Source organism: Nelusetta ayraudi, unplaced genomic scaffold (assembly GCF_046127955.1).
Source record: "Nelusetta ayraudi isolate G7.1 ecotype Tasmania unplaced genomic scaffold, CSIRO-AGI_Nayr_v1 ptg000005l, whole genome shotgun sequence".
In the NCBI taxonomy this organism is placed as follows: Eukaryota; Metazoa; Chordata; class Actinopteri; order Tetraodontiformes; family Monacanthidae; genus Nelusetta; species Nelusetta ayraudi.
In genome coordinates, this window is record NW_027466055.1 from 3,637,670 (window position 1) to 3,661,258 (window position 23,589).

Genomic DNA, 23,589 nt, shown 5'->3' on the forward strand with positions numbered 1-23,589 from the left:
GGCACAGTGAGCAGTTCCTTTGCTGTTGCAGTGCCGACCCAGAGGGTGGCGCTGGTGTCTCTCCGAGCCTCCCTGTGTGTCAGGCAGGAGAGGCCTGATGACTGCGGCCGGGCGGTGGCAGCAACGACTCCTCGCTGTCAGCTCGGTAACACCGCCCTCACTCACTCGCTCACTCAGTACGATAACATCCCCTAGGAAGGTGTCTGATGCTCGAGCCTTTACCGTTCGCTCAGTCTTCAAAAACGTAAGTTACGCTTCCTCTCACGGAAGAATTTTCGAGTGTCTTCGTTGGCGAAAGCTACAGTGCTATTGTGAAGGGCGCGGTGTTTAGTTCAGCGTTGCAAATGCTTGCGTTCCCTTTTTAATCCGCGGTGCTGTGGCCAGATGTGTTACCTTCACACAGCTAACAGCAGCTAGCAGCAGCAGCAGCAGCAGCAGCAGCTCGCTTCACGCCACGTTATCCCGCTTTACGTTAAACTCTTTTTCTCGCCAAAAAAAAAAAACATAGGCGTTAGTCGTGTTTTTTGTACGCTGTGTGATTCACTGCTAGCTCCGCACCGGCGGCAGGGCACTTTGGAAACCTGTCAAGGTTCGCTTTCAGCCCCTGCTTGCACCTTTGGCACAGTAGCTATAAGCGACAGTGCGACCTCATGAAATTAAATGAAATGTATGTCACCTTTTTGCTCGCACCACTTACAAGGTTGATTGGTCACCGACACAACCCAGGAAAACCCGTGGTGCCCAATGACATTCACCCCCCCGCTCGTCACTCCGTGTGTTTTCCTTGTAACTTGAGTCACCTACCGTCCCCACATGCAAGTGGGTCGACACGCTGCCCGCCGTCATTCAGGCTCCGCATTCCAACGTCACTTGTTCTTCGTGTTTATTGTCCAGTGCTGATGATGACGTTCACCCGACGACTGAAACCTCTACCTTTGCATTGGGCCGTTTGGCATTTGCATTATTTATTCCCCTTCTGGCTTCCCTCCCTGTTGGGCAGCTTAGACAATCAGGAGAGGATGGACGGGTGAAAGGACAGTTGGCTCTGCTGGGGAGAGTCGTCACGTCACTGGAGACACGTAGACACGGACAGGGCCTCGTGTGGGTTCCATCAGGAGGTTGTTGTGTTTGTGCCCCCAAAGTCCCTGTAACACCCATCCATTGTGACGTTGTTGGGTAGCGGCAGGCAAACTTTTTGACTGGTTGGGTAAAATGTGACAGAGGGGCCAGATCAGCAGCAGGTGGATGGAGTGTTTTGGGGAGCCACCTCATAGGAGGAGAAAATCTATCATGAGATGTAGAAAAGACGTGCTTTCATGTCGATTGATAATTATTGAAATGACTCTGAAAACACACACAAAAAAAATGGATGAAATGCAGCTATTTTATTACTTAAGTAGTATGATTATAATATTTAGCTTAAAGGGCCCCATATGGCCTTCAGGCTGTAGTTTGCCCATGCCTGTTGTTGGGCATTGTGTTGATTTTTTTGAGGATACTTTTAGCTGATGCAAAGTCCAGCAGGGTGTTATTATGTCCCATGAATGAAGAGACCTGCTGTCTGATTGCCAAGTTGTTCTCATTCTCCTCTGCCGTGGTATTTACCTGTGAACACGTGTATTTACGGCAAGTCTTAAGGAAGCCACAGCTGTCTGACGTGACTGTCCCATAATAAATTGTCCTTATTAAATGTTGGTGCACTCTTACATACTCATTAAATACGATACTGGAAAAATGAGTCTGTGAGTTCAGCAGGAAACCAGGACAGCTTATCTTCTGTGATGGAAATCTACAAAGCTCCCACCTCCATGGAACATGTTGGAATTATTACAGCATAACAGGTTGTGGTAGCAGGTGGTGACCGACTGGTTTGGGTGTGAAAGGCTCAGTCATTTACAAGCATCAGCTCAGATTATTTCTTGTAAAGGTTACGTAAGTGATATAACTACATTCCCATCTGAATGCTAAGCAGAACTTTTGAAGAGTAAGGGCTGTATAAGAACATGATGATTCTAAACAATATACTTGGAGTTATTTATGTATACTTACTTGAATAAATAAATAAATATTTATGCTTACCTTTGGCAGTTTGAGCACTGGACAGAATTAAGTTAGAAAACAACCCAACAAATGTCCACACGTGACAGTGTTTGTCCTGAGCTTGGTGCTAAGTCATCTACAAATAAAAGTTCAGCGCAAAATGTAGAGTCATGCTGTTGCACAACGCATGTTTGATGTGCACCGACTTACAAACTGAATGATGACGTTATTGTCAATTTGTAGACTGACTGCTGTCCACAGCTGCAGCCTTACTTTTCTGTGTTGTCTGGTTTTATAGTTTTATGTAGTTTTCTTTGTTGGTATTATAGCATTGTATGATTAATAAATGCGTTTTCTGAAATATGTCATTAAATGTTACATTTTCCATGATTGGGCTTTTTCATTTGAACATTTGAATTGTAATTTTCTATTTCCTCCTCCTCACAAATCTTTCCACAGTAGCAACTTGTAAATGTCCTCGTGTGTCACTTCTCTCTTCTTCACTCCCAGTCCTCTGCTCTTCACAAACATTCCTTCTATGGTCTTGAAAAACTATTTTTGTATCAAAAGATTAACCAAAATCCACCTGCTTCCTTATTATAGTTATATTTATTTGTGCAACTACAGATCAGTAGCATATTGACGTTGACAGAAGTTGACAGAAGAAGAACACTCCACTCTGCATAATGGCTTCTGATTAGTCTCCCGCAATATATCATGGCTTTTTTATGCTATGCGTTTATTTCTATTTTAAGGCTTAATATAACTATCAGACTTGTTTTTAAATGTTGTATAAGCTACCGTGGTTTTAGTTTGATAGTCTGGGAATGAGGCTGAACTTGTTTTTAATCATCTGTTTTTTCACACTAGTTTTTCTTCCAAGTCAAGTATGTTGTTATCTGCCTTTCGCTTGCTCCTGTCCTTTCCTTTCAGCCTGTGTTTTGTCTGCCTTTTGCCTTCAGGCTTGAAGAAGGGCTTGTCTGATTGGTGCGGCCGACCTCCAGGCTGAAAGGTCAAACTTAGGGAGAGGGCTGTCAGATGGATCATGGTGGTGAGTGTTTAAATTCGCAATGACGGGGGAAGAGAGAGGAGAGATATCCCTTGTAGCAATAATGATCTCACATTATAAAACTTATGGCTGTTTTTTTCTGGAGCTGCCTACAGAACTTGTTTAAAATCAACTGATGAGAAACTATGCACAAATGAATACAACTACATGACCCCTTTGCTCAACTTCTACAAAGTACTTCAAACTGAAGTATTCTTTTTTTCTGCAGGTCACTTTGAGAAGGACGGCAGCGTGATGTCTCAGGTTCAGCTGCGTGGTGGGGTCGACCTCTGTGACAACCTGCCCTCTTCCGAGACTCTCGCTGCTCTGTCTCAGAACCTCAACGACACAAGTCTCACACAGGCTCAAAATGTCTCTCTATCACAAGAGGCGGCTGGAGAGGGACGGGAGTCCATTCAGAAAGCCTCTCTTGGCAGCAATGAGGAGGTGGAAGGGAAAGCCGCGGACGCAGGTGGAGGCGGGGAGGCGGAAGAAGACGAGGACGTCGATGAGGTGATGATGGAGGAAGAGGAGGAAGAAGTCTCGGAGGGATCAAGCGCTCTCATTCGCTGTCAGTCTCCTGACACCCCAATGACTGATTCCTCCTATTCAGAAACTGGTAGGCACTGAACACAAGGAAATTCACTCTCGCATATGCACATATTCAAAACGTTTTAAATGCTTTTATTTACCTCGAGGATGCATGCAATTATTGAACATACATGAATATATATTTATATATTTATTTATTTATTTATACACAAACATATATATACAAACACACAGGCACACACATACATATATATATGTATATATGAATATGTTATTTGACCTCTCCTGTCTTTCTTCTGCCGGGCAGGCAGTTTGTTGGAGACTCCATATCCCTTCAGCCCTGGGACCAGTCCCGAGCCCACTTTGCCTGTTTTGCCAAGCGTCAGTCCAGAAGCGCCATGCACAACCAGTCAGGAGGCACTCAGTCCAAGTCATGTCAAAGGGGAGTCCAATACTTCCAGCGCCAGGTCAGTTGCCTCAAACCCAGGGTCAACCACACTGGAACAGTCCCCGGGGGCGACCTTCAGCGGAGCCGCACCCAGTGCTCCTGGGCCCACAGACGCTCCACACAATGCAAACTGTCAGACTTTCATCTCTGGAGAGCATTTTACCTCATCAGAGGCAGGACAAACAACCTCAGCTGCAGAGACGTTAGCGGCCACCTCTTGCTCCACATCGTCCTCCTCTTCCACTACTTGTACCGATGTCCGTGCAGCAACAACCGGACTCAACACCTTCGCTTCAGAGTCTACGGGGATCAAATCGTCTTCCTTCGCAGGACCAGCAACCTCAACCTGTAAACACGATACCTCCACGTCAGAGCCCACTGGTTCCTCTTCCTCTGCTGGTGGCACAGGGCCTGTCGGAAGCCCTGGGCTGCTGGAGTCTCTTCAGCAGTTGGCGCAAAGAGGGGATGACACGCACCTTCCTCAGTACCTTCACCAGGTAACACGTCTGCCCTCTTTTCTATTCCTTTTCTTTATTATTCTATATTTGGATGAGACCCATCCAACTCAGTCTGTTGTGACAGATACCCAGGGCTACATGTCTGCAGCAGCTCATTCACACCTCAAATTGTTTTTTTTTCTTCCAATCTGTCAAATGCCTTTGTGTCTTTAAAAACATATTCACACACTAATTATGAAATCACAGTATATCATACTCACCGTAATAATTAGAACGGCAACTTGCAGCCAGAGGCATGGGAGGCTTCAACGTTCCCAAACACTAAATTAGACATGAACACAACCATGGCAGTAAGGTAGCACTCACGGAAAGGTCTCTCTCTACTAGCACACATGACTGGACAGGTATGTTCCAGGGTGTGTGAATTTCTCTTGTCAGTTTGATTTATTTAAGCGCCACAAGACACACCTGAACCAAGTTAAACCTGCAGCCAAACAGGTGTGATTTGAGTGGATGTAACACGTGCTTAATTTTCTTTACGGTCCGTTACGTTCAGTCGGTTATGAAGTAAATTCTGTGCATGGAGAGAAACGGCTTCCGACTGCACAAGCCTGGCAGCTCAATCAAAGCAAATGTCGGGTCCATTAAGATGCAAAACACAACCTGTAGCTATTGATTCAATGCACTGTTTAGAACCACATGCAGGTTGACCTTTGGTAAGCAGACTTCAGTGCAAAATGTATTTACTCTTGGTATGAATTGGAAATGAGTACTTGAACGCCTGTGAAGTATTTAGCTTCTACAAACACTAAATACACTGGAGAGCCTCGCTTCCTTCACCCTGATGTTTGTTTCTTGCTGCACTGCCGCCTGCATTAGTGAAAAGGTGAAGCATTGCACTGTGTAACAGCAGGACACGTGTCCTTATTGTTAACTTGCATGTAGGAATATTGTGCATGCCATAGCATAAATCCACATACGTTACTAAACTTCAAACCAGCAAACAATTCTGCAATAATTGTCACGTTTAGTTACACGGACCGCACAGACCATAATATGTTGAACACAAGGCAAGCTTAAACTGTACTCCAGTCTCCTGAATTTGTATCTGAGATGTTACAGTAAAAATCTCACAAAGAATGATTTCAGCCGTTTCCCCCGTCGGTTCATTACGAATGCAGGAGCTCTCAGCGCTGCTCGCTTTCCCCTCCTCCCCTCGGCTCATTCACATACACACACATGCACACAAACACACAGTCTCTCCATCTCTTTCTGACACACATGCACACACACACACACACACACACACACACACACACACACACACACACACACACACAGACTCGTCTCTTGTTCTGCGATCAGCTGAGCAGCATGAAAGCGACACTTGCTGACGAGAGGTAGAGTGTCCACCACGTTCTCTTGGTTTTCCTGGCTTGTTTTTCACTCTCACCCATTTTTTTTTCTCCCTCGCAGTTGTTTATTGATTTGTTACGTTCTGTCTTAGTTAATGATTGTTGATCAAGTAGTTAATGCGTGACCTGGGCAGCCTCGGTGCAACAGTAGGGTGTCCCCCACCGTCCTCCTAGCCTCATACAGTCTCTCTGTCTGTACTCTGAGTCTGGGGTCAGGTTCAGGAATCGGCAGGAGGAATATTTCTTCGAGGCTGTGTTTTACCTGACTGAGGTAATGAAAGTGTGAATAATCTTGTGCTTTACTGAAATTTCTCTGTCTGTCTCTTTGCAGATAGCTGAGACGTTTGTCCTAAACGGTGACTGTATCCTTATCGACAAGTCTTGTGTGCACTGATGCTGTGTGGCGCGCCCTCTAATTTGTGCTGAGTGTGTTTCCCACTAAACACCCATGTATGGGCCTTGCTGCTCTCCTGTGCACGCATGTTTTCATGCTTTTGACTTTGCACCATATGTACGCCATTAAGCTCTGTGATTTGATACGCTGCTCTCATGGATCTGAAGGAATTCAAAAATACTGCTTTTAAAGTGATTGTGGCATTAAAAAATATTTAGTGGAAGACAACTTGATAAAATTAAGACCTCAAGGACATAAGGACATGTGTTTTTTTTTTTTTTAATCAAATAGGACCTTGATTTACTTACACCAATTAGCTTTAGTTTTAATCTTGAGCTGCTCGTTTAAGATCAAGTGTTTCTTCCTTGAGCAGAGGGAACCTCAGAAAAATACATTTTGGTGAAGTGCTTTTTTAACACAGAAAAAAGTGCTCACACAAAAATTATGCAATTGAGAAAATTGTGCTTGAGATTTAAGATAAATGAATAAATTAAAAAATATCCCAGCTCTTTAAAGAGTCATGAGCAGGCTGCGCAAACCACAACATTTTTTTTTTTTCGAGGCTTCGCTGCTGCAATCGTACTGTTGACAGACCTAATCCTAATCCAATAACCAGATAGTGACTATTGCCTTAAAGCAGTAACAAAATCTATGTGCAAATGGAAAATCCATCAATGACCAGTGTTTGAAAAGAAGAGTTAAAGCAGGGGAGCATCCCCGAGAAGAGAACATGTGACTCCTCATGTATTTTCCAAGATGTTTGTGCGTAAAAAAGTAGCTTAGCGTCGTCAAGCATGTGTGGAGGGTCAGTCATAGAGGAAGGGGAGGCAGTCAACTGTGACAAAGAAGGATCCTTTCCATATCCATAAACATGAGACTGCAGCATTTTCTCCTTCCCTTCCTGTTTCCTCCTGTTCTCTGTTTGTGTCACTGTGTTCTTGTTACTTAACCTGCAATGTTCAGACCAGCAAGCACTGCGGTGCATCCAGTTAGAGAGGCTCTATCACCAGAGAGTGTTGGACAACCTGAATGCACTACAGCAGCAGTGGGGTAATACATTCACTCATCACATGTTCACACATAACTGCACTGTATCTAGTAGGTCGTGGCTTGTAAGACCTAATGTTTTATTTATGAGGTAGGGTTCACATTTAAATAGAAACCGGTTGTGTTTTGCAAATCTTGTGCCTCTGAATGAAATACAGTATGCATATGTGCAAAAAAAAAAAGTGTTCACACTTCGGATGCAACAATGCAGTGCACTCTGCAGAAACAGACACCTCTGGCTCCTCAAGCCCTTTTTCATGTGCCGTTTGCACTTATTTAGTGCGAGCTAGAAAACGTGCTTCTGGTTGTGGCTTTGCATTTTAATCAAGGATGGACGTTGTGGTGTGCTTTCAGTTAATGTGTGAAAATCTGTCCATCTGTCAACTTTTTTTTCCCTAGGGTTAGCAACAGGAGATAAACATGAATGCAGCTGGATTTAGAACGTGGTGCTTTCAAAGGAAGAATTACAAGAACAGCAATTTAACAATTTGTTTCGAATGGAATACTAATATAACATCTGTTGAAGATGTGAGCCGTCGTCTGTATATTTAATCTGTTGAACATATTATTGAGACTTTATTTTTTGTCGCATATTATCACATAGTTTCATTTAGATTGAGCGTGCACTCATGTCGGCTGCTACCAGACGCCTGACCATCATGCAGCTCTGATCTCCCCTAGTAATCCATTTTTAATGTTGTTTTCATTGATCACGTAATGCAGATTCCATCGGGAACTATTTCAGAAGACAGAACCTGGATAAAAGCTTTCCTGTCTTAATGCTGCCAGTGTCTCAAATGATGCTGCACTCGCAACCTGCTTTTGTTCCGTCTTTCACACAGTTTCTAATCCCAGCGGGAGCATTTCAGGGGCAGAGCTTTGTGTCTGCAGTCTTGACGAGGCAGAGCACTCTGTGCAATATCAGGATAATTCTATTCATGGCTTAAGTGAATCTCTGTGTGTGTCTCTCTCTCTCTCTCTCCATCTCCCAGAGAGTCAGTGTAAGAGGAGCGTCCCTGACCTCGCAACCAAACATCTGGACTCACTGAAACTCATCTGCCAGACACACAGTCGGTTAGTCTGCATGTGCATTTGTGCGCTGCTGCCATAACTTTGTTTATTGCCGAACTTCATCGAATATCATGTTTTCTCATCATTGATGCTTCTGTTTAAGTTTTTGCAAAAAAAAAAAGATGATTTCAGTACTATAGTAAGGTGATGCAGGGCCTCTTGTCTGTGGAGCACTGCTGTTTGGCAGTGAGTGTGCAAACATGCGATTCCATTTAAGTGTCACTGATTAATCAGGTTGCAGTATATTAGGGGAGCTTCCGACGTATGATGCCTGTAACATGGTCTATGTTTGTAATTTCTATCATCCGTGCATTCGGTGTTAAGTCTTATTCGTGAACGTACCTCCGCAGTCATCTAACAGGTGGTCCTTTGCTGCTGCTGTTGCACTTTTTGATATTTGAGCTAGCACACTGCTAGGGTTTCACTTTGCTGAACACACACACACACACACACACACACACACACACACACACACACACACACGCAGGCACGCACGCACGCCAGCGCCAGTGAAATTGTCAAGGCTAATATTAGATGGGAGATGGGAGGCGTGCCGAGCGTCTTTCGCTCTGTCATTACTTGAACCTTGAACAGACCTTTGGTCCTTCACCTTCTCCCTCTGTTTCTGTTTGTTTTCAGACCCAGAGCGGAACATGCGTCGGTGAGTTACTGCCATCTGCACATGGATCAAAGCGTGCAGTCTGAGTTAATTTGCTGTGAATTGCATTGTTTAACTGTTAACCTCTGTCCACAGTGTGCATCTCTGGACTTGCTGATGTCGATTTCAGGAGACCATGTTGAAGGACTTCCATGCACAGCAGGTGAGTGAGTGTGTGTGATGAATGGGATACATGAAAATAATGCATCAGTCCTGCAGCGGCACCATGACTTAAAAACTACAAACCCTCACTGCTGAGTATTCAAAAGCTTGCTTGTGGTGGCCCTTTCCAACATTGGTTTGGGTTGTTTTGGTGTAGTGGTAGAGATACTGACCGTCCTGTTTTCCGTCACTGTCATGGAATGAGTTGTCACCATGTCGTGTTGCTCCAAACCTACAACCTTAGCTCTGTGATGCATCATGCAACAGAAGGAATGTGTGTCTTTTCATGCGAGAGAGGTGTGTGTGTGCTCCTGAAATGGTATGTCACGCATACACTGATGGGAAGCCCCATGGTTGAGCCATCGTGCTGGTTAGGCAGATTAGTCTAGTTAGGTTAGTTTGTCTCAGCTTGCATTTGTCTGCACTTGCATATAGAAAAACAGTCATGGAGGCACATCACTGTAAAGTTTTCCACATGTCCTTTGTTGTCTCGTTGCATTAGCGATGACAGCCTTACATGCTTAGTGATGAGCTCACTGACTGTAAAGCACTAATGATGATTGCAGTGACGGCAAAAACATTTTCCATGTTTTTCCCATTAAGACCGTCACTTGAGTGGAAGGACAGAGAGGACGGCGGAGGACTTTTCCCACCTTGAGAGCAAACATTCAGTCTTCTCCTCCCATGATTCTGCTGGTAAGCTGGATTCCCCCGACACCTCGGAGAAGAAGAGGGACCACCTCGACGCTGAGCCTGATGGGAGGAGCCGTTTCCATGGTTCTCAACTGACTTGCACACAGGGGGGAGAAGGAGGGGGAGGACACATCCCCTCCACCACGGGTAATGAACTGCACCCCTCCGCAAGTGGCAGAATGGAGCAGTCCAAGTCTGCAGAGCAGCAGGGAGGAGACCACGGTCGAGCGCAGGGAAGGACGGCGAATGAGGAAGTAGAGCAAAGTGTCAGGGAGGTGGAGACAGCCGCGGCGGCCTTGGGGATGGAAGATGAGGGAGAAGATGAAGATGAGGAGAAGGTAAAGGAAGAAGATTCCTCTTCTGTAGCGGTGGAGCCTCGGGTCGGGGCAGCAGATGTGAAGGAGCAACAGCCGCTCCAGGAAGCTCCAGCTGAGGAGAAGCTACACGGGGATTCCCAGGTATCTGAATTTCTCTATTTCCCCCACAGAGCTCTGAATTAATCTTCATCCTTATTTTGAACATGTAAACAACAATTAACAACACAACAACATTCAAATTAAAAAAACAAAAACAAGCAAACAGCAAAAGAAATAAACAGACAACAGAACAGTACAAGATGAATACATCTTGTTTCTCATGTTCGAAAGGGGGTAGGAAGAGGTACAGGTTTATCCAGACCCCTGGCTCCTTCATATTTATCATTTTAAGGCTAGATTCAATATGTGATATCAGAAATATAAAATATAGATACAATTTTACTCATCTTAGGGCCAGGTTATCAATAATAAATAAATAACTAAAATATATATGTATATATAAAGCTAAAATATCATTATGTCTCCATAAATACAATAAATATAATCACCCAGTATTTCAAACCGTATGTTTTATTGTTAAAATATTCTGGCAATAATATTTTTGAAATATTCATCAGTTGAGCTGACACCAGGATCACCAGCTCGGTCGCTTACATGTGGCAGGCGATGCTCTTTATGAGTTTTATTTGAATGTAAAATGATATCATTTAATTTGATAATCCTGGAAATGTCGAACAGATCACTTGTATTTTTGTATCCTGTTTTTTCACAGTCGTTTCTGGACTTGTTCAGGTTTTCAGTGCTTTTGACATTCATGTGGCAGAGTTCCAGTTGTTGTTGTTGTTGTTGTTGTTTTAAACTTCTTCCCTTTTGACATCGCAGGAGAATCCTGACAGCTTGTTGTGCCAGGAGGCTCACCTTCCTCAGGGGGAGGAAGAGGCAGGGGACGAGGAAGACGAGGAGGAGGAGGAAGAGGAGGAAGAGGAGGAGGAGGAGGAAGAAGAGCAATATGAAGTAGAACAAGCTACGTCACTGGAGGCTACATCACTGGATGACATGGCTAAACTCATCACTGTGGAGGAGGTACGTGCAGCGTCATGTCGTCGTCTTCTGGAAGAAGCTCCCGGCAGACCGGAGACTCGGTCCTGTTTTGTTGCTTTTGATGTTGTTTTGTTATTGTGTATTTGCTAATGCGCTTGCAACGACACAAAGAGGATGAGGGAGACATAAATAGGCTTTCGTGTATCGGGCTCCCTCATCCTGGAATCTTCTCCAGAGCCGTCTCAATCTGCAGGGCCTGATGACAGTCACTTCCTTGAAGAAACTCTTGAGAGATCTGGAAGCAGACTCTTTTGTAGCCTGCATATTTGAAAGGCTTAAGACGTAACAACAACAACAACAACTAGCCGCTAGAAAAGCTCTGAATACTTTTTTCCTTTCTATGATTCTGATCGTATTTTACAGTTGGAAGACTTTCTCTTTTTCACTTTGACATTTAATTTGACATTTATTATTCGGCTCTTCCTGGCAGTCAAAACTTGTCTTGCGTGTCCTTTGTGTATCAAGCAGTCAAACAACTTGATTATCAGACCAGTACTTGATGTAGCAGGCATTCCATCTTGTGGTGTCAGTACACAATGTCACACTGATCCATCAGTGTGACAGTGTATTAGGAAATTATGCTTGCTGCTGTGATCTTCTGACACCTAGTGGGCAGGGCCGGTGAAAGCGGCTCTATGTCAATTAAATCAAGTCATGTTTTTTCCCCCTGTTTTACAACGTTCAATGCGCGAGTTCTTTTCTTCTCAGATGTCTCCTGCTTCTGGTTTGGTCTCCATATTGAAGAAGCGAGGCGTTAGCGTGGATGACGCTAGCGTGGTTGCCAGCTCTGAGCCTCCAGCCACCAAAATCCCCCTAAAGAGACGCGTCCGCTTCAAAGTCCCTGATGACGGCTATGAGCACGGTCAGTGTGTCTTTCTTTTACCCTTTTCATTCATCGAAATGATGCATTTTTTTTTACTGCAGGGAACCCTGAATCTGAATATGGAACAAGCAAAGCTCAATACTATATAATGAATTACTTAATATTGCACACATGCAAAATCAAAAAAAAACAAAAAAAAAAAACACATCGAAATAAATAAAATGTAAATAAAAAACGCATGCCTCTTTTTTTTTATTTGCAGCCTTCTGATTTAAATTTCAACAGTAACCTTTTTTCACAAGCTAATAATAAAGAAAAAAATATAACAACAACAATAAACCCATTAAGTAATAATATCCTTAAATGAACGTGCTACCATCCAAGCCCATGCCGTGGAGTAGCAGGACAAAACTGCATCTAGAAAACAATACTTATAGTCTGTTAAAGTAGTCAGCCAGTAGTTTGACACCTATGCTTTAGAAGATGACAGTGTAATCAAAGGGGGGATGAGTCTGACTCCCTTCCTGTATCTTTGTGTCCATGCAGAGGTGGGCGGCGGAGACTCCTGCCTCCTCCTCTTTCTGCTTTGCCTCGTTACCGTGGTGATCAGTTTGGGTGGCACCGCCCTTTACTGCGCCCTGGGAGACGCGCACTCTTCGGTTTGCCGGGACTTTTCCAGAAATGCGGACTTCTACATGGGGCAGATCCAGCGTGGGATATCTCACATCCAGCACTGGTTCTCTGCTGGCTCGTAGCAGCCTGCACTCTGTCTGCACGCTGGAGGAACTGGCCTCAGGGCTCCTGCAGGGCTCCTGCAGCCACAGCCACTTCCTGGAAACATGTCATCCCAGGTAAACGGCCGACGGCTACGGCCAGAGGCCGCTTTTCCCCGCGCGAAGCAAATGGCTATTATGCTGCCAAATTGGTCATTTGATACCATCAGATGTCTTTTATAGCCGGCTTGATTCATATAATCCTTGAACCCAATCCCAGGAAGATCTGAGGCGAGGAGAGGTTGGGTTCAGTTACTTTCTACGTGGAAAACGGAGCAGTGGACCCTGGTTACACAAGAGGAAACACTGTACCGCACCTTCTGGTTGCAAACTGTCAGGTTTGATTTCAGCTGGTCGGACATCCACTCACTGTCAGCCAGGGTGCACAGCATATTATGACACAAACTTTTGCTGAGTCCAGTTTATAAGACTTGACTTGGCGGAGCTATAAATAAGAAGGACGTGCAAACAGCCCTCTCAGAAGTCTACTTTTTAAATGTATGATGGGCCGTTTGTTAACTGGGCTGCACAGGGGTGCTCTCTGCGCACATGCTGCACAACAAGCAAACTCAATGGGCATTTTATCAAATGCTGAAACCACTGGTGTAGCTTTTGTTGTTGACTTTTTGTTTTTAAATGGCAAAAATATTTTAACATGTGACTATTCTGTGCTCCACAGAATGAAGCATTATGTCTTAAACCTTAATTGAATGTTATTTTTTTTCGTCTTTGTTTCATCTGTAGACATTGATATGTAAAACATTTTTAAAGGTTAATTATGGTATTTATGAATATTTAGCTGCTAAGGGATAATGGGCATGTTCAGAATGTCCCGTAGGGGAAAATGCACCGTTTCCTGACTTACGCTTCGGTACGTGCTGCATTTGCGTTGAGTAGGTTAAAGCATAACTCAACATCAGCTTTGAAACGCTGTGTGCCCCTCCCCTATAGGAGTCCTGCCACTGCCCTTTTTTATACGACTACCAACAGTAGGGGAAGTGTTCAGACTTGGCTGCCACTTGGGAACTACAGTCCAAACTGTCTGATTGTGACTTTCAGCAAGATTGACAAGATTGAGTTTCGTTTTAACATATGCAACATGAACACAGCGCACCTCTGTATGTATGATAAGAAGAATGTTTAACATATTGCACAAATGTCTGTTTTTTTTTCTTTCTTTTTTTTAAGATTGCAATATTTCTTAATGTTTGTTTTTTCTGGCATTGCTGTGTATTTTCAAGCTTATCGTAGGCTTTTCATTTGTCATTTATTTGTGTAAAAAGGAAAGAAAGAAAGTGAAAACTTTTATATGAAAAATACTTGCCTGCAAATTTTAGTTATACGTAATAGAATGAAACTACACACAAGTGGCCCTGACCTGATGTGGACGGTTTTTAAATGGGAAGGATAAAGATAAAAAAGAAATTAAAAGAACTGCGTACATTTATTAATGCAGACCTCGATGTTCACAGGGTCATTGGAGAACGTTTATCAGTCCAGCTCTGCCTGCCTGTGTTTTTGTATGCTGGAATCCAGATAACAGACACTATGGGATGTTGATTTTCTTCATTTTTTAATATATATTACTTTCCGCTGACATTTTTGTCAATGGAACTCATTGCATTTCTCACAATAGTGCTTTACCATGTTAAACTGTTTGTCTTTTTTCTTACTGTTTTCCTTGTTAGGCATTTATATTTTTCTGTAATTTTGTACATGTTGGTTTTCTTTCTGTCAGCAAATTCCTTGCCTGGAGTTGGCTGTAGAAGTGGATGCCATAAAATGTCCTTGAAAAACACATCATTAAGGTCTTAAAAGCTCTTACCTTACAAAACAACAGTCTTACCCAAACTCTCAAAGCTTTTTGAGATACAACAAATATCTTCCTCACATTTAAGAAGTGAAGAGTTGTTTTTTTTTCTGTTTTTTTTCTTGGACATGAGGAATTCTGGATTGATTTTTTTTTTTATTGCACATGTTGTCTGGCTGGATCAGATGACTATAAACTCAGAAGACTTTTTATTTAATCAATTTAACTAATTTATTATTAACGGATGGTGTTTGTAGCAGAGGAAGAAAAACAGTATCTGGTCTTTGTTTTCTTTGCCTATATTTTACTCCGTTGTTTTGTCAAAATTGGGTAATTTCAACAATTTTTGTTACACGAAACAGATTGCTGTGATAAATTTATATGACATGTTCTCATTTGGCCTAAACAGATTTAACATAAGTTTAAGTACTACGTGATGGTTTGATCATGTGAAAAGCTTTAAAATTTTAAAGCACCCATCATTTAGACGACATCAGTGTAGTCCATCAGCGCAAAAATGAAGGCAACTCGATCAACAGAATAAGGCATTAAAGGGCTATTCTGATAAAAATAAATAAATTGTGAACTAGTTTTGCAATGATCATACGGAACATTTCCATGTGCAGCATCCATATTCTATTGTCTGCCAGTCTTCTAAAGGAATCGTGTTTATATTTGTTTGAAATTAAACCCGTGTCTTCAGTCAGTTAGATGATGCATTTCTGTGAGGAACTCTTGCTCGTTCCCCACTAGCACCTATTATTTCCGTTTCAAAAACTAGCCAATAGTAGCAACTCACTTGCAATATAAACATATGATATAATCCATACAGCCAGCTGAGGATTGTATTATAACATGTCTCATGTTCACTTTTCATTTCTCTGCCACTTGTAGTCTGACATTGTTCAACTGATCAACTGATTTTTGCATCCAACAGTTATGTTAAAAAAGGTTCTGACATGGATTAATATTAAATTAAATACAGATGTGTTTGAAAACGAAGTCTTCTTGATTCCTCCCACGTCCCTAAATAAGGGTTTTTGTATATCCTGTTACAACCTCCAACCTCTGCTTTGTTCTGCTCAGATAGTTATATTATAGTATAATAAAATACACCACCAGTCAAAAGTATGGACACACCCAATGAATTTAATGTCTTTTCTTTCATTCTGACATGACTATTGACATTGTAGTTTCTCACTGTAGGCATCAAGGCTACGTATGAACACACATGGAATTATGTAGTACACAATAAAAGTGAGAAATAACTCAAACACGTTTTATATTTAAATTCTTAATAGCCACCTTTCATAAAAAGCATATTCAGAGTTATTTAACATATTCTTATTTGCTGCATAATTACGTAAATCTTCCTATGAGAAGGTGTTTCCAAACGTCTGATTGGTAGTGTGTAGATAAATGGCACGGATGGTACTTTATACTACTGCCATTTGAAAATTAACACTATTTAACATCTGTCACAGTGATGTAAGACACGGACATTATCATAAAATAATGCATTGGAAAAAAAAAACTGCATTGAAACATTGACATTGAAAAACTAATTACAGGATAAAAATGTTTATGATGTTCAGATACATACATACATACTACTACTACTACATAATATGTATATTAAATATTATCACTACTACTACTACTACTACTACTACTACTACTACTAATAATAATAATAATGAGAGCAGGCCTTCGCTGTGGCTCAGTCCCGAAAAATAATAATAACTGACCCACTTTGCAATCTTAAACTCATAATAATTATTACGACTCGTATTGACGCCGCAGGGGAGAGCAAACCGTCCAATGATGTGTGTACGTGTCGTGACGTCATGACGCATGGCGCGCCTTTTGCGGATGTAAACAGTGTTGGCTTCACGTGCAGGCAGACCTGTGCAGCGATGGCGCCCAAGCTGGAGCGCTTTACGAGCCCGGGGAAGGGCAACGGGCTGCGGGCGACGGCCAGCATCCGGCGGGGAGAACTGCTGCTGAGCGCCGAGCCACTGGCGAGCTGCGTGTCCGGAAGGCGGGCTAGAGAAGTCTGCCACCACTGCTTCACACGGTCAGACTAATCTAATCCACCTCTTCTTTTTTTTTTACACTGTGTGCACTGCCACTCTTTTAGCGCACAATGATATGTGAGAGAACGAGTCTTGAGAGCTTTCGTGGTCCCCTGATGGTGCTGCTGGTTATTACTTATACTAAATATTTAGGATTTAGACGCCTCGTAACGCCATCCATTTGTCGCTAGGTGGCAGTGTCGCTCTAAGTGCCTTGAGGTGTCAAACTAAAACCGTGGGGCCAACGTTTAAAACTTGGACAAAGCGGCGTGTGCGCTGTATAATACTGGCGGGGAAGCTCTGGAGGCGGGTTTGTATTGCCTCACGGGCCAAATATAATTACACTGCGGGCCAAATTTGGACCGAGGGTCAAAGTTTGACACCTATGCTCTAGTCTCGTGGGACGGCGGCAAATACGCAGAATCGGGTTCAAATTCTGTGTGTGGCGTATGAGCGCGTATGTGACAAAGCCATGAAAACGCTACTGGCATATTGGTTTATTTTAATATGTTTGTGGCACACAATTTTTTTTCTTTAGCATTCCAAATATTTTTTTTTATTTTTATGATTAATTGCCTTGCACTTTCAGGCTAGTAATCTTGGGAACATGCAAATTGCCTCATTTTGGGCATTTTGTGTATTTTGTATTTTGTATTTTTTCTCTATAATCATACAGATCTCCTGTTGTCTGTAGTCATCATTTCTTAATCGTTTGGATTTCATCTTTGAAGATCTTTGAAGACATTGTTAAGGTTGCAGAAATTCACAGTGTGCACAATCGATTTGTCCATCATTTCATCTCATTTGCTTTGTGATGTTTGTCCAGCTGGCTGCTTGATGTGTGCACTGCTGTGGTTTTTCTACTGCAGCCAAGCCCACTTCATTAGGCTAGACAGATGTATGTAGATTTAATGAGAATGCTAATCAGAGAGACGAGCCAGTGGTGGTGGAGTGTGTGCTGCTCTTCTGGTGCGGGCGCTGCAAGGTGAATGGAGGGTAAATGGCTGTGTGTTATGTACAGTACAGTATGTATATGAGCCTCAGTAGCAGTTGTGGGGTGATTGATGAGAGCAGTTACAGCAGCTGACTGCAGGGAGAGCCTAAACCTGTAGACGTATTCAGGTTTGACAGCCACATGAGATGAATAATGGGCCATCACATCTTTGGGCAACTGCATTTAATGTCTGCCCTCACTTCTTTTAAAGTGTGTGTGGGTGCCTTCTGTGCAAACCCTAATAAATATGAATGCAAACATCAAGGCATACGCTGCAGCTGATACCTTGTATTCTGTGTTCACGATCCCTTGCAGTATTTTCTGGAGTATTGAAGGTGTAGTGTGTAAACTTCAGAGGCATCAAGTGGCATAAGCGCAAGTGAAACGGTGAACTCCTTTGTTCTAAGTCGTGTACAGCCTTTGAAATTGCAATCAGACATGCTGCCTGAATGGCCGGTCCTGCAGAAAGCAGCATCGATCTGAGAACATTTTCACCCTTGTTGCGTTTTCTATCAGGGAAAGGCCGGCCAGATCATTAAATCCTGCGTTTTCATGTCCCACTTGATCTCACATCTTCCTTATACCAGCTGTTACTTCAGGGGAAAACTAAACACAGAGCAGACCCATGTTCTGGGCAGCTGGAGACCGGCATGATATCACCACCTTCCTACAATTAGATTTTATTCCAAAAGAAATGGCTGTTTATAACCATTTAAAGGAGTAATATCGTGTAACTTAATACACATACTATACATGCATATGTGCATGCATTTTCTGCCAATAGACCTCTTCTTCCATTTGGAAGCTTCTAACGAGCTGAATAAACTGGAAAGTTGTGACAAAATCCTGTTTCCTTCACTGCCGCACGTGTCTGCATTTTAGCTACAGCTCCTAATGGTTCCTGTCTCGCGTGAATGTGTTTAAATTCTGTTGGGAGAAAAGAAAATTGCTTTCTCTCACCCAACTCTCTATCTGCCCCTCTCCTTGGATTGTTAATGGCCACGCTGGAGTATTGTTTAAGCAAGTGCCTCAACAAATTGGAACTGCTGCGCTATTCAACTTTCTTCCATGCATATTCAGCACATTGTGCATCCCGAAGCAATTTTTGCCAGAGGTTGTAAACAGCAGGCCAAATATTCTGTTTTCTGGGATGAATAATCTGAATGTGCATTTTGATATGACAAATCTTGATAAGGGAAGTGTTGGTATAAAAATCAGTGAATCCTAAAGAATAATATATCATTATTGCCCCTCTGGCTGACTAGTGATGTTTACTACTGCTGATATAATGTGTACAAAAGGCTTTTTGCACATTAACAAATGAAAAATACATATGAAGAAAAGATTCCAAAATATTTTCGAGACATGACGAGCAGTATTATTTTTTTTCTTTTTACAGCTATTGTTGTATAAATATATTTTTAAAAGATAAAAATCAGTTGATTTTAATGTGTTTCTCCTTCAAAGTGATTGCAGTTTTTTTGAAATCTTACCAGTATGACTGCTGATGTTGCCGACGTTGTTCATAGGGCTCGAGAGATTTACTTTTAACCTTTTTTTGCCTTTTATTTCTGCTCTCTGAAACGCACAAACACAGTGTATGGACTGCTGGCTACAAAGCATGACATCAGAGCATGACATGAATTCAATATCTAAAAAAAAAAAACAACTAACAAAAAACACACCTACCCTCTCACACAAGATCGATAATAAATGAAAGAGCTTGTGTCTTGTCTGAATTCCATTATTTTCTTTTTGCTCGAGGTCACTCAAGGTACACACAGCAGCAGCAGAATAGAAAAAATATTCCACGTTTTGTTAAGATAAAAGTAATATGTAGACCACTTTATCATTAAAATGTCTCTCTTTTAGCAGCATATGAAAAATACAAATAATAAATAATAAAATGAATTAATTCTGTACAGAATATTAACTGAAATGAATGATCTAATTATCTTTTGGACTGAGTGGGCGCTACAGTGGCTTTTCTTATTGATCCGTGATGACTGACTGTCAGACCGGAGGGATGTGTTTGTGTCACAAAACTGGTTGTAGAACACAAGGCCTTGCACAAAAAGACCTGCGCGCGCGCGCGCGCGCGCACGCACACACACACACACACACACACACACACACACACACACACACACACGTAGACTCTGCAGGACGAGATTGGTATCAGATGTGATGTGTTTTTCTGTTTCCAATCAAAGAAATTTGGCATGACTGAGTACAAAAGAATGTGTGTTGATCTGCGAGTGTGCATTTGGCATCTTGTGTTGCCCGTGGCGAGAACAGAGAAATGTACTCAACATCGTGTGTGTGTGTGTGTGTGTGTGTGTGTGTGTGTGTGTGTGTGTGTGTGTGTGTGTGTGTGTGTGTGTGTGTGTGTGTGTGTGTGTGTGTGTGTGTGTGTGTGTGAGCAGTTTTGGGGTATCAAAGCAAAACTAATTACATGTTTGATGGTTGTACAGAAGTAATGAGTGATAAAAAAAAATAGAGTACATGCACACACACACACACACACACACACACACACACACACACACACACTGCTGGATTGGATTTGCTGTAGGTCAACCAACAAACAACCAACTGAAGCTCTCAGAGAGCGATGGGGGGTTGAGAACAGATAATTGTGCAACATGACATAAAGACGGGAAGGTTGGTTTTTTTTTATGTCCAAATCTGGAACTCCATAAATTAGTCCAGTGTTTGAAATCCATCAAGGTAATTTACCTTGTAATTACTTTGAGAACTTAGTTAACAACTACTGATTGATCCTGTTTCAGTCTCAAATTTCAGCCCAGTAGGTGATTTTTCTTTAACCCTGAAATTGTTAAAAAAAATAAAAAATAAAAAATCTAATTGTGAGTAGAAAATATGCATGATGGAAACACACCGAGCTCAAGCAAGACTGGCATTGGAACAGAGCCAAATTTTGCTCGGGCTTAGACCTTGTTGTCTTTTGCTCTCTTATTGGCTGTTGAGTGATTTTTTCTTTTTTTTTTTTGACCACATCAGCTTCCATCCTTCCAGATCAGTAAATCGTTTAATTTGATGATGGAATTAGAAAACATACATTTCGCACAGTAGGGACGTCATACGACGCAGTTTATGAGGATGGAGGAAGAGACTGAGGTTACTATAGGAGATTATAAATATTAAAAAGGACTCTAAGAGGGAAAAGGGAGAAAAGAAACTTGTGCAAAAGTAGTGACAGCAAGTGGCTGCTGCAGTGCAAATAAGCCTGACAAAGTTTAGCAAAAACCCTGTCATGCTGCTGTTTATTTTTTCCCCCATTATTTATTGTTTGTTAATTTATTAAATCAGTATCACAAACTCACCGGCAGCCTTGTCCACATCTTATTACTATAAAAGTGTTTTTCTACCCACTCGTCGTGTGATGTTAACTGTTATGTGGACCACCTGGTGTGGCATGCGGCCTGCTTATCACGTCTGTGGAAGGAAGACTTTAGGATTTTTGTCGTTATTTTTAGGTGAAACATGCTTCTGCAACGAGGAGCAGATTCAGTCAAAACAAACAGACTGCCCGGAGGTGAACCAATGGGACAGCTGCATTCGGCAACTCCTCCGTGATTTTGTTTGTGCTTCAGATTGTGATTGGTAATGCTGCAACATGACAAAGACGCTGTTTACTTCCCCGTCACTGGGAGAGAAAAAAAATGTCTTGCCTGGCATTTTGTTTTTGCAACGAGCATAAAACCTCAAAAATGTGTTTGTAGTTGGCTGGTTGTTGTTTGATTTTTTTTCCAAGGGAAATGTTTGAAAGTATTCTGGGAGACAGAGTCCCGACCATGGTGATAAAGACTGGAGAATATAAGCTGCTTGAGAAAGGAAAGGCAGGTCCAAAAAAAGACGAAGAAAGGTACAGTGGAAGAAAGGATGCACTCCACCTGTGGTTGACAGATAATACACACACACACACTCACACACACACACACACACACACACACACACACACACACACACACACACACTCTGGGGATGGATGGGTGCGCTCTGATTTTGACACTCCAGAACGTGGTTTGTGCGTTTGCTGCGTGTGTTATGTAACGAGGGCAGGGCATCACCATTCCTCCCAGTCAAAGTCTTTGTATTTGACACCAATCTCTCACTCGGTGTCTCTTTGGACCACACAGAAGAGCGCAAACATCTAAACATCAAGAACTTCTGTCACATTTGTAACAGGGACACTTTGACGGAGGGCTGGATCCAGCCAATTTCCAAAGGGAACTTAATTATTCCAAAGAACATAAAACAATATTGACACGCGGTCGACTCAAGAGTTTTGTTCTAATTTCAGCCTGACAGAAATGCATGTCGGAGGGAAAGTGAACTTGTACAAAGGCAATCAAAAGTGGAAGCGAGACAACTTCAGATAAAACCGCACAAATAATAACACTGCTTTGAGAGACAGCCGCTTATATAATGTCACTTCATCGTGTCACTTCACAGACCCTTTTTGTAATTAGGGTGAATGCTCGCATCTTATTTTTCAGTCTGAAAAAGAAGATGGATGAGGAATCCATGTTCGGGTGTGCTGGCCACTGTAGCTCACTGTCAAGCTCAGGAGGGGGAGAGAGCCTGAAAGACGCTGCAATCTAAAATGTAACCACTAGATGTCGCTGTTTCTTCTTTTTTTGGCTGAGAATGTTTTCGCTATACTGTTGACCAGAAAGAGTCCAGTGAAACATGATGGTGGAGGCTTCATGCTGACAGGGCAGGACATTCACGCCATCCACCTTCATAAGGCTTTCTATTTATTTCTGTTCCGAGCGGGCCTCCTCCTCCCTACGTAGACTGGCTGAAATAAATACAGTGGATCTGAGAAGGACCCCTGTGTGGTGTCTGGCGACCTTTCACCTCCTCACCGTGGCTCCACTAGCTGAGCTTCAGATTGTAGCGCCGCTGCACCCTCAACACGCTGAGCCAATCACAGCGGGGTTCTGTTTTCCCTCCAGCAACAACACTGGCTTTGCACTGTTGCTGCTGGTTCTCCGTGCTACCCCCCCCCCCCCCCAGCAGCCTCCCTCCGTGTTGTTCACACAGAGTTCGTCGCACCACCTGGCTCTGCTCACTCTGCCTCCCTCCGTGCCAGAGTAAATTGCCTCGTCTGCATCTGCTTGTCGCCCATCCTCCTCGTCCTCCTCCTCCACCTTCCATTCCTCCTCCTCCTCCGTCTTCTTCTCCTCCTTCTCTCTGTTCCCCGTGTCCCTGCTGTGTTTTCCCTCCCTCCTGGAGTCAGATACCCAGGTATCTCAAAACATGTCGGTGTCGTGGAAATCAACCCGCACAGCTGCATTGTCGGTGAACCGAGTGATTTACTTCATTTCGGGAACGCGGCACCTCGTGTGTGCGTAATCTGTTTTATTCATCGAGGAAACATCTGTGCGCGTCATTGATAATGGCACTGTGGAGGGCCACATGTCTCACGGAAAATCTTTAGTCCGTCCTCACAGAGATGAACACTTATTTATTTATTTATGTCCCCTGAAGCAGTTCCACATCATGTTTGCTCATTAATAACAGGCGGCGTGGGGAAAGTGCGGGAGATCTTACGTCTGCTTTGGATCTCGGCAGACACTGAAACGGCTCCTGGTGGGTTTGAATTGTCCCCCCGATCTTAAGAGAAAGCATCTGTTATTTCTAAACACTCTGTGTACTAGAACAGAAGAAGAAGCGCATT

The 23,589-nt window shown here is 42.8% G+C and overlaps 2 protein-coding genes across 2 annotated transcripts in view; both read left to right on the forward strand.

The window, feature by feature from the left end:
• The first annotated feature begins 52 nt into the window (after positions 1-52).
• Positions 53-15,808, forward strand: cnsta (consortin, connexin sorting protein a). The gene is made up of 13 exons (XM_076050031.1): positions 53-244; positions 3,003-3,091; positions 3,318-3,707; positions 3,948-4,585; positions 6,293-6,323; positions 7,319-7,405; positions 8,395-8,476; positions 9,113-9,134; positions 9,228-9,294; positions 9,897-10,444; positions 11,186-11,386; positions 12,113-12,266; positions 12,774-15,808. Exons 2-13 carry the CDS (start codon positions 3,079-3,081, stop codon positions 12,980-12,982), a joined length of 2,442 nt encoding a protein of 813 aa, XP_075906146.1. The 5' UTR covers positions 53-244; positions 3,003-3,078; the 3' UTR covers positions 12,983-15,808.
• An 860-nt stretch (positions 15,809-16,668) lies between these two features.
• smyd3 (SET and MYND domain containing 3) overlaps positions 16,669-23,589 on the forward strand; it is a 51,321-nt gene continuing 44,400 nt past the window's right edge. The window contains exon 1 of the mRNA XM_076050176.1: positions 16,669-16,887. Within this exon, the coding sequence (XP_075906291.1) occupies positions 16,727-16,887 (161 nt within the window). The 5' untranslated portion in view covers positions 16,669-16,726. The remainder of the gene's footprint in view (positions 16,888-23,589) is intronic.